We start from the raw sequence: 12187 nt of genomic DNA on the forward strand, positions 1-12187 counted from the left end.
TAAATGTGCTGTTGCCCCCTAATGGACAACTGCATCTTAACAGTTAGATGGATGAAAGGGTGAATGTCAAACCAGATTTTTTACACTAATTATCTCCACATAAAGGATCTTAGTGTAGGTTTAATATCAAGTTGGCAACCTGTGTCAATAAATCTAGAAAAGAGGGTGAGAGCATACGGTGCACACACACAAAGACCCTAGATTAACCCAAGATCAAGATAATTAGTGCTGCATTCTTATTTATAAGCACATTGGAAAGTGCTGAGCGGCACCACTAATACTCGACATGAGTTTGAGTCAACAGCCCACCAAGGATAGACTATTCATTTGAGGGAGTCCCAAAGGTCTGCGCCAAAACACAATCAAATTAAGACGCCTCTGCATGAGTAAAACAATGATGTTTCAGCAGCCTTGGCTGTATAGTAAAGGCAAGTCTTTGGCTGAGGGAGTAAAAAGCTTTAGGTTCTTCTGTGCAAGATTAAAAATTATCATCATTCAGAGTTTAGCTGATGTGCTTCCTTATTCCGTTATCTATAATTCACATCTTAGCTTATAGAACTATTAGGGGACACACTTGTAGACGGCTACCATCCTGAGAGCCAGACTTATCACCAGCACAACAAAACACACACTATGTATTAAAAAGCTGGCAGTCTTCCTTTTAATACACACACTGACATTTTTTGTCATCATCTTAAGATATCATCTCTGTGCTGCAGCACTAAAACAAAAGATAAATAACTAAAGAGGCCATTCTCTCCATCAGCTTCACAGCACGAGGCTGGCGGGGACACAGCCCTCAGACATGCTGCATAACGATCCCGTCTTCACCATGCCTCTCACTTGGAAGGAAGCCAAACCTGACTCATTACTCTCGATCCAAGTCAATCCATCTGTGACTTTTAAACTGTTCATTAGTGGATGGCTGCAAACCTGCAGGAACCCATTGTCCAAAGAGGACCCACATGAGCAAACTGCTCTTCTACAGTGGATAAAGCAACGGAAGAATTTAGAGATCATTATCTCTGGTTGTCCAAGTGAGAAGTGACAGGAGAACGTGGGGACAACTTTCTGTCATTAAACAGAAGAAGGCACAGGAAGTCTTAAAAGCCTATGCTCCAGCAGGGATGAGGAAACATATTTTAGGACTTAATGGTGTTCAGGTAAAAGAAAGCAGAAGACCCAGGAGTGGTGCCGATAATAGAGCTCTTTCGATCATGACGCAGATATAAAATAATCCCGTCACAAAAAGCAGTTCACAGTAGTTGGCATTCTGAGAAATGAAATAAAAGAAGAAAATATATTCAGAAGAGCCAGAAGCCAGTGCCAAAAACTATCTGATAAAAGAGGCACATTTGAGCATATTCTATAATTTGCCTCTTTTTCACCTGCAGAGTCGAGTCACATTTCACTGCGTTGATTATGCAGATCAGGTCCTCTGAACATGCATAAATACTTGCAGCCGCATTTGTCAAAGCAGAAAAAGAGACTCCACTGGACTGGTCACAAAATAAACTTGAAGGGTTTACCGTCTTTATTCCTTAGAGCAGAGCGGGCAGTGGTATTGGGAGGTAAATAAATGAAACTCTTTGGACGAAATCGATTAGATCTCCACTCACAAATACAGACATCTGCTTTCATGTCAGAGAGGAGGGGCAGAACCCGCCTGTTTAAGTACGATCTATAAGGACAGATCAATCAGAGTGCCACAGCGCTGATGCGAAGTTACGCATCAACCCCCGACTGCGGTCCATGAGAGCACTGCCTCATCTGTCAATCATGTGCCAACCTGTCCCAATAAACCTTGTCATCACACACTGACAGGGGGATGTCTTTGTTTAAAAATAGATAACAAAATAACAGAAAATTCATTTTACCCCTGGCAAAAAACATACATACAGTGCATGATTATTTTTGCTGCACACCAGGGAGAGGTGATAATTTGGAAAATCGAGGAACTGGCACGTGAGCTGAATAAAAGATGAAAGCTCGAGTCTTAAATGTTTCTCTCTTTTATGCAAGAAAAGCCGACAGAAAATCTTCAAGGAATAGAGTCACGTGCCTTAATTGTGTGTGCGTACTATCCTACAGCTCTGCATTTAGCTCCAATACTTCTAATAAAATCAACATTTGTTCAATATGCATGACTACATGTGCACAGATAACCACTCTGATTTCAAAGACAAAGATAGCTGGGCTAATTTGGCCATAACCCTGTGTGTTCAAGTGATAACAAACATGAAGGAACACGTGTGCACACTACACAACCACAAACATAACCATGTACACTCTAACACAACCAACCACACACACACACACACACACACACACACACACAACACCACACACACACAACACCACACACACACACACACACACACACACACACACACACACACACAAACACACACACACACACACACACACACACACAAAGCCACAAGAAATGCTACAATCAACATAATCACACAGAAATTAGTCTGGATTTCATTTCATCTGGAAAGGCGATTAGAGGAGTAAAAAACGCATTTCCACAGATTAAGTATGATTTCCATTTATATGTAATGCTTCATTGAAGCAACCCCCCACATTGTGGCTAATGGGGGAAAACTAATCTTGACAATGAGAACCAGAGCATGCACACTCACAACCATTTAAATCCTTCAAGTTCTTCAATTTCAGCAGTAATGCTTGCATGCCAGAAGTTATCTCACAGCGGGTGAAATAAATAAGAATAAGCCTCCTGGCCTGAAATGTATACCATGTTTCATACCTGCTATGAAAGCATTTTGTCGTGAGTATGCAATTGCTAGAACACACGAGCAGTGCATTATCTATGACCCTCAGGCTCACTTACCAGCCTCGGAGCTTATAAGCCTCAGGGATGTCTGGGTTGATCATCAGGGTGCTGCTGAAAGATGCAGACAGGGACCGGCCTCCATAGTCTGAAAGCTTCGCCCCCTTAATGGCCACAATGGGCTGTCCAGAGCCTTCAAACTTTTCTGCCTACACAAAACAAGACATATGGAAAAAGGACACTCATTAAAACTTTGTTGTAAGAAGCATCTGTCTGGGTTTAATTTATTTTGTTCAGGGTTCAGACAGACAATATTAAATGAAAATTCAATGAGTTTCAAGTACTTCTTCCAAGGACTTAACAAGAACTTTGTTAAAAGCAAATTATTCATTTTAAAATATTATTTCATATTGTGCAAGTCAGTTATGTTATCCTCCGTGCACACTTTTTAGGAAAACGGCATCAAATCCTTATAAAAACATTTAAACAGCACAGCTCCCATGGAGTTTATACTTCTATAATGCACCACTTTAAAACTTCTCTGGATTGGAACTTTTCGAAGCGTCACAACGCGAGAGTGTCAACAAAACCACATTAACTCAATAAAATTGAAATTCCACATGGCAAGTGGCCTGCACATGATCTACGAGAGGAGGGAGAGTCCCGGTGAGATACCTGATATCAGACAGATTTAACAACTAGTTACAAAAAGGAGAAAACATTATAAAGAAAATCATCTTAAAATACTGTAGAACCATCTGTATCACCAGAAAATAACACCAGGTGGACCTTAAGTTTCACTTTTACCTTTGGGTGGAGCCTATACATTGGTGCACCGCTCAAAAAAAAGGACAAAAAAACAAATCACAGTAAAAAGTCAGTCATGAAGTCAAGCCATGCTAAGTTTATCCATAGGCCTACTGTTTTCGACATGGTTTTTCAGAAGGAGGTGAAGTAAAAAATAAACTATTAGGGAGACGGTGATGCATCGGAATTTTCAAAAGAAGAAAAAAAAAGCGATTTCTGATTCGGAACGATGTATTTATAATGATTTGATGAACAATTTTTTGGTCAAAATATAAGACAGCATTATGCAGTTTGGAAGTCAAAGGAGGTTTTAAGAACTTTTTTTCTCTTCAAGGACCTTGTGCAAACTGTCTGTTTCTTGGTTTTGAAGTTACGTGTTGGTACAAATGCAACTGTACTTTGTAAAAACAAGATTAACAATCTTAAGAATCTGGTGGCTCATTATGACAATGTTACAAGCTAATGATTATTAGGTATAATGTTTATCATGTTCACCATCTTAGCTTAGCATGTTAAGATTTGCTCAATAGCACTTAGCACAGTACTACAGAGAATATAATTACCTCATATATAGTACCTCAAGTATTAAGTCATAAACTAATGATTTTGCCAAACTGAAATTTTGACCTGATGGTGAAAGAGGATGGGAAGTTAAGGGATAGCCCCAGTTATTAAAATCTTTCCTGTGGGGAACATGAATGGCTGTGCCAGATTTCAAGGAAATACATCCTCAGTGATCGAGATATTTCATTGAGCTAAAGGAAAGTTAAGAGATAGCCGATGTTTAGTTGTTATTAAGCGGTGGAGCAACCGAGCGACCAAAAGATGGGCTTACATTGGCATCCATACCACCTTGTCTTGTTTTAAATCCACAATTCCTCTGCGAAACCATGGACTATCACCTCCAAGGATTCCCTCATACATCACCACTCCCACATATAAGGTACAAGGAACAAGATAGATTTTTTCTTATTTTTATTAAACGTGGTTTAAGAAGAGATGAAAGTAAAGTTGACCCTAAATCCTGCCACAGGGGCTTGCCTTTCCATTATCACTCGCATTACATGCCTACATCACCTTGGAGTGGTATTGTGGTGAGAAGACGCCTAAAATCGTGAGTAAAATCTCATAACATCACACAAAGTTTTGCGCAAATCTCTCATGAAAACCCGCCTGGATATGGCAAAAATATCTCACCCGCTTGCTTTTTGGCACTGCCATTGTTCTCTATAAACTATACATCTTGTGTACCACAGCAGGTCCCAGTGGAAAGGGGCTATCTGTCGAACAAACAAACGGGGAACACTGTGCTTCTTGTCAGGAGGAAAGAAATGGTGGCGAACTGAGCACAGTCCCTCAGAGCCACAGGTAAAAATCAACTGCAGGAGCAGGGTTACTTCATCATTCCTTGACAGGAAATTCAGTCAACACATTCAACCATATCTGCCTCTGTTAAACACTGCACACATTATTAAATGGCTTTGGCTATAAAACTGCTGAACAGTGATGAGAAAATGTGTTAACCAAACTTTAAACACCTTTCTGACATTGTCACACTCAAAACTGAGCACATACTGTAAGTCTGTCAGGGTGATGGAATTTTCACTGTGTTTCAATAAGGTTGGATACACAGCAAAATATTACTGTCATTTTGTATTGACTTTGCAAATTACCTTATTTACCCTGAATTTTGGAGCTTTGTGAATAAGCTTTATTGTTAACTTTCCCCTGCTGTGGACTAATAAAGAATTATCTCATCCTATGTAATATTGTTGCTTTTTAAATGACAAAAATGCTGGTTTTAAAACAAATTAAATACTTGTACAAAGAAAGAAAATGAGGTGCAATAAGAGGCGCAGCATTTTTCAGCTAAGACGCTTCCGTTGCATCCGATTGCTATGATCCGGAATACTGAAGTTAATATTTTTCAGCTCTCTACGACCATTAAAAAAAAACAAAAAAAAAACTGCAACTGGAAATATGCAGCGCTACAAAAGTACACATATCCAGACGACAAAAAAAAAAAAGGTACTGGACAAGAGATAACAAAAGAGAAGAAAAAAACAGTGTCTTCACACTTGACTATGCTCCCATAAATATTCCATTAAATTACTACCGAGGTGACGTGTTGAGCTACATGCTCCTTATCAGTATCAGAATAACTTTATTGATCCTGGGGGAAAAAATGAGTGTTCTGAAGAGAAATCTTAACAATTACAATAAGCATGTCCATGTTGGTATTGATTTTCACCACCCATTTAAAAAGCTCTAAAAAAAACATCACCTCTATCCCATTACATGTTTTACTCTCAGTTTTAAGTCTGTACTCACTTCCTCTCCCCACAGTGTGACAGTCACCATCTTCCCGGACATGTCCATCAGGCTGATCGTCCTCTTGGACACTTCTCTGTTGGACTTGGTAGTGAGGCGGGTCACTTCCTCCACACTCTTACACACTCCAATCACGTCTGTAATGGAAGGCATAACGCAGTGGATTACCAGCAGACACTGGATCTATTTTTCATTCCCGACATCATTCAGTTTGCAGTTTATTAAGATCGCATTATATGCCGTTTATGACACTCCTGAGAATATGGGTTTAGTTTTCCCGACAAATCCTCTTGATTGTTCCAAATATACATATCATAAATATTGATTGTGGTGTTTACGCCCGCAGGTCACTCAGAGCTCCATGGTTTCTGGCACAAATTGGCTCATGGGAAATAAGTGATTCATTCATTTCAAGTCAGGTGTGAGGTCACCAGCCTGCGTACCCGGCACTTACATCCATAATGTAGGAGAGACGCCATGAAAATAGACTTTAATTGTTTCCACCAATGCACTTCATCAAGCATACTTTGTTGACTAATGCAATCAAGCATGATAGATGCAGAGCCATTTATTTGCAAAGGTGCAAGAGAAGCATCACGAAGATTACGCATCATCTATAAACCCCTGCTGAGTAAAAGGATTTTAAATGTATTAACCGTGATGAACAAAACGGAACGCTTGATTTGATTTTTGAGAAATTACTCAGATGGCAGTACATGTCGTAGTCTTCATTATAAGAATTACAAGCAGGCTCCTTATTATTACTTCATTTTACCTGTGACAGCAGGTTCTCATTTTCTCATTGGCTCTGCCATAGGGCCCAAAGTCAATCTGCACTACAGGCTATTACTGTCATCAGTATTATTAATACCACTTTTATCTCTTTGCTCATATACTGTAATTACCTCATCCGCGCAGTATATCCAGCTCTGCTTTCCGCTACAAACTCAATCCTCTGCTTATGATAGCTTATTACTGGGTGCTTGGGAACACCTCAGTAGGAGCTTGGCTTCGAGCTTCGGTTGGTTGGGTGTGCTTTTCACAATACGCAGTGCTTAAGAGAATTATGATGCGTTTAGGCCTCACAGAGCCCGAGCCCTCCTTTTTATAAAAACAATGTGCACTTACACACCAGGAATCACAGAGGACACAAACATAAGCCACCTGTTATTCGGTGCATGCCACATTACATAACTCAGTCCTCTGCACATATTTTTAGGGCAATAATGGATAAGACAACATGTAAACTAATGTGTCATAAAACAGGCAAAATATGGCCCTTGTTCAATCAGAAAAAAAACTGCTGATACTAGAGAGATCATCCCACCACAACAATGCAGCATAGGAACAAATGGAGCCTCGAGCTCCGCGTTGAAAGGGTTTCCACGGCCTCATTCTGAGTAATAGACCTGAAACAGCGTGTAGTGGGGCTCTACAGGCTTCTCAAAAGCAAAAGTCTATATCAGTCTCAAATCCTGTTCTGGCCTAACTAGCTGCTTGTATACAATATTTTACACTGTAAGATAAGACTTTGTTTAGGAGGTGGGGCCGAATGAGAGGAATAAAAGGAGCTTTGACTAAAAGGAAAAATCTTATCTAGGGCTCATTAAAAAAATACTTTGAGTCGGCTACAGAGACAACAAGCCAAATAGGGATGAAAAGATCCAATGTTTATATTCCTCCAACATATATTTTAACCTGTTAGGACTGCAGGCTAGATTTATTTAACATCTTAGTCTGCTTTTCAATGTTTTATTCAGCCAGTCTCTTTGTAACAACATTACAGCTTTGAGGGTTTAAAGCTGACAGTTTCACTCATTTATTCCATCCACTGTCTCACTTTTTAACTATCTAGAGTCTGCGACCTGAACAAAACTACAGGGTTCATACACATTAGTACCAATAAATGTCCATATCTTTTCCATGCCTGTGCAGAAAATTTTAATGACAATGCATTCTCTACATCTGTGTATGATGTACATGAAAAATAAGAACACAATTCCATGTCAAAATATACCATTCCTTTTCTTAAAGTAAAGAGCCAATCTAAAAGTACATATACTGTATATGTACACTTATGTTCACAGAATGCAAACCTGGGAGCTATCTGGCTGCCAGAGAGACCATGATCCAAAAAAGCTGCTTGTGTATTCACATTTTAAATTTCCATGACTTTTCAAGGACCCAAATTTCCATTTTGGAAAAGCATGCGCTTTGCTGTGTCTATGGCACTGGCTGGCCTGGTTACGGTACTTTTACCCACACAGACACAGACACACACAGACGCACACAGACGCACACAGACGCACACAGACGCACACAGACGCACACTCAGAAGAGTCTCTCCTCCCATCACAAATGCTGTCACACTACGTCATAAATACATGTAACCTGTCTTAAAGGGGAAGGTTTGGCTGCTTTTATTCTTTGAAAATGAGAACCATGCAAGTTTTCCAATTCTATAATGCAGCAAATAAATAGTTTGAGTTAATTTGTCTATCTTGAAATCGTGAGCCCTTTGATGCAACTATAGCGCAATGTAATGTTGATGCTGAAACAATATATCATGCAGCTGTCAGTCGTTGTATATGAGAGCTACATTATATCAACAGCTAACTTAAAGTAAATAAATTCACTGTTATGTTACATCACGTGGAAGGTTTTCCCCAAAAGATCATTGAAACAATTTATTTCATTGCACATGACAAAATGTCATGACTTTTCAAAAACTTTCAATGATTTCTGCTATTTCACTGACTTTTCCAGGAGCTAGAAAATGATTGCGGAATCCAATGACTTTTCCAGATTTGTCATGACTGTGGGAAGCTTGTTGTCAGAGACTCTGCCAACTATAGCGCTCACAGTACCTCTGCAGTTAGGGCTTCGTTTTTGGACACAGCGCCTGAAATTGTCCCTTTTTTGCTGGTGGACGAGAGGTAAGCACTGCAGCTGGCAGCGGGTGTCACATTGGTCACCAGCGTAATAACGACGGTAATCGGAGACGATTTGTGCAGCAGCAGCTTGGTGCTAAGGTTAGCTCCTTTGGCATGGCTAGAGTCAATGACTCTCCCCTGTTTGAAATGTTAAACAAATAAACAACAGAGGCCACATTTTGCACATCCTGAGTCGGTCATTCTCATGACATGACTTATACTTGTCCAGGTGAAGCCAGACATTAATAAATCCGTATTATCCAGGTATTAGGCAAATTTACATATTTACTTTGTAGAAGCTGCAGCTCAGGTCAGAGTCTGACACTCTGACATTCCTCACACAAAGAACAGCATAACATCAAGTGACTTGACTGATGCGCCCGAACATTAACCCCAAAAATACCAAAACCTCCTGGGTTTATTTACTTTCCCAAGCCTGGAATTATGCCCTTACAAATCACTAAAACAATACTTAACTTGTTGGGAGAGTCATTTTCTAATAAAGACATCAGGTTTGAGCTGAACAGTCTGCCATGTCTTTGTATATGTATTAGGGTTGCAGGCTGTTCAGTATGTTTGTCTCATAACACAGTCTGAGAAAAAAAAATGATAGGTAACAGCTGTCTGGGGATTTAATGAAACAGGCTGGGTTCAGAAATGTCTGTGTGGATCATTGCTTGTGCTCCTTACCAATGATGGCATCTTTATCTCTGTTCTCCAGGTCACCAATAGAGACAAAATCGCACTGCACCATGGGAACATCGCAGCTGTCTTCGCAGGGGATGACAGTGGACTCTCCATTGAGGGTCATCTCATAATCATTCTTCACTGATGTGTACTGCTTGTTGGCGATCTTCAGGGAGCCTTTGGAGACATAGTAGACCTGGCCCGTACAGACGGATGAACCACGTGTTAATCAGAGATCTGGGGAGCATTTCACCTGACTGAATGGCACAAACAAGATATGACTTCAGACAGTCGGGGGGATCAACAAAGGCTGGCAGATGAGCGTAAGCTGCTTATTGTATGGGTACAGTGTAGCCAGATGACTCATTCATAGTCTCTGTGGTTTTAACTCACAACGTACTGGCAGCTGTTGATAGCACAGTCGGCAGCCAAATCCGACTTTAACGGCACAGTGAAAGACAGTTTTAACAGATAATTAGGACATAGTGAATCATTATCTGGAGGAACGTCTCACCTTCCCAACCTCAATGAGGCTGAAGAACTTGTCCACCTCTTGGTTGAAACCAGTCACTCGTATCTCTCCCTGTGACAACAGAAAAGTCGATTAATATATTACACTCGGTCAAGCACAGGAAAAGATTTCAAACTCATGATATCTTATTGATTATTTACAAAGCATTAATATTACCAGTAGGAACACAATAACACTCACACTCTCATCCACAATCTCCATGGAGAAGAGTTTTCCATCACCACGAGAGTTGCTCCATGTACGGATACTGCTCTTGTTGGTCACACGAGCGCGGATGGTCCATCTACCGGAGAGGAAAAAGTCTGAGGTTATTTTTTGGGGATGTTACGAACGAGTAATTTTCCTCAAGTTTAAACAGAGGATTAAACTTAGAGTAGTCTAAAAGTAAGAAAACACAATAAAACTGTTGAAGTTGAGCACAAATTACTCTTTAATGTCAAACAGTGCTTGGAAAAAGATTATATCTTGTATAAGAGCCAATTAACTGTATTTTTTCAATAACCAAATTGTATTTTCAATGCTGCTGAAATGTGAGTCACTTTGCACTGCACACAAAAACATTACACACTATCCAACGAAGACAACTACCTAAATAAAAGTGATAAATAAAATGTGTAGAATACAATAATCTTTAGGAAACAGGCCTGTTTATTAAAACTGCATTTTCATTGAACACAATAAAAAAATATAAACAAACACAAAATAATAATTTTAAATAAGGAGTTTAACCAACTAGTATTTCAGGTGATGTCTAGAGAGGGTAGCAACATTTAACCGACTAGTCCAGCAGTCTTGCACATCCCTACTATTTATGTCAGTATTTTTCATTTTTAGAGCAACTCAATCTGCCCACAATCTGCCCATTAGTGGGGGACAGACAACCTTGTATATTGTATTTGTCAAGTCTGGCACATATTGCATTTTTGACAGTTTTAAAAATCTAATAATGATATCAGCTGAAAGTAATTTATAGTTTCTTTTTATGTATGTTTTTCCCCACATTAACAACCATTTTTAATAAAGCCTCTCATTTTTTAAATTTTGTTTTCAGCACAACCATTTGCATTTTGCAGTACATTTTAAAGTTGGAAAATATAGTTGTAGTGCTTATCAACCAACTTATACACCAATACCAATACGTCTGCAAAAAAGTAATACCAGCTCATATTACAGGTCATTTTATTGGTCTGGCTCGAAACAAATAATGCAAAAATATTTCCATTGCTCCTTCTAATAGAATAGAATCCAATGAAGCAAAATAAACCAAAGCTTTACAACAGATTGATTCAGCACCTCTGGGACAGCCTTGAATAAAAGAAAGCTTGCCATTTCTGTGGCAAAACTATTGTATCGAATTACTTTACATTATAAAGTCTTGTGCCTCACTGGATTTAATGTCTACTTTTATTACATGCATCACTTCATATGGTTTTGCTGGTTCTTTGTAGGTTTTTGTTTTATTCACGTACATTGGTTTTTCATTGTTTTGTTTTATTATATATGTATGCAGTGATGTGTTGCTACTTTCCCAAACACACTAAATACAATGTCGTTTTAAACATGATGTGACATTTCCCACAGACTGGGAACTATACTCACTTGGACTGGTATGGGTTGAGGCTGGCAATGGGTACAACTTTGGAGCTGCCCCCTGGAGTGCTGGGCATAGCAGACGGGTTCTTTTTCCCAAAGTCTCTGTTGAAACCTCTGTTCACTGATGGAGGAATGAAGAGAGAAATAAATGATCCATGAAGAGCAGTGATGGAGAGAAGTCAAGAGAGAGGCGCATGCATTATTCATCAGAGACGAATTACAAAAATCCAATTTCTTTGGATTGCAACCGCTTGATCACTGTAGTTATCTCACTTCATGAGGGAAGTTTCATCAAAGAAAAACCTAATGACTTAAAGTAAATTTACCACCGTTGGCTCTGGAGTCGAGCAAGAGGAAAGACTCCAACAGGAAACAAATCTTGTCGAGCCAAGTTGGTGGAGATGTGTGATCCAGCATTTTGGTGAGAAGGATGATTCACATTTCACAGAATCAGGGCAGAGTGTGAAATGCTATAACAAACTGGAGCTGCTCTTCCCCAGGAGAGCG

At 39.6% G+C, this 12187-nt stretch overlaps 1 protein-coding gene across 1 annotated transcript in view; it reads right to left on the reverse strand.

Annotated features, from left to right (window-relative positions):
- The window catches only part of rpa1 (replication protein A1), a 34924-nt gene that overhangs the window by 17123 nt on the left and 5614 nt on the right, over positions 1-12187 (reverse strand). The window contains exons 7-12 of the mRNA XM_042486632.2: positions 11687-11801; positions 10268-10370; positions 10070-10138; positions 9559-9751; positions 5936-6072; positions 2858-3006 (exon numbers count right to left, since the gene is read on the reverse strand). Of these exons, the coding sequence (XP_042342566.2) occupies positions 2858-3006; positions 5936-6072; positions 9559-9751; positions 10070-10138; positions 10268-10370; positions 11687-11801 (766 nt within the window). The remainder of the gene's footprint in view (positions 1-2857; positions 3007-5935; positions 6073-9558; positions 9752-10069; positions 10139-10267; positions 10371-11686; positions 11802-12187) is intronic.

This window comes from Plectropomus leopardus, chromosome 6, assembly GCF_026936395.1.
Source record: "Plectropomus leopardus strain MGB_pleo_1.0 chromosome 6, ASM2693639v1, whole genome shotgun sequence".
Classification (NCBI taxonomy): domain Eukaryota; kingdom Metazoa; phylum Chordata; class Actinopteri; order Perciformes; family Serranidae; genus Plectropomus; species Plectropomus leopardus.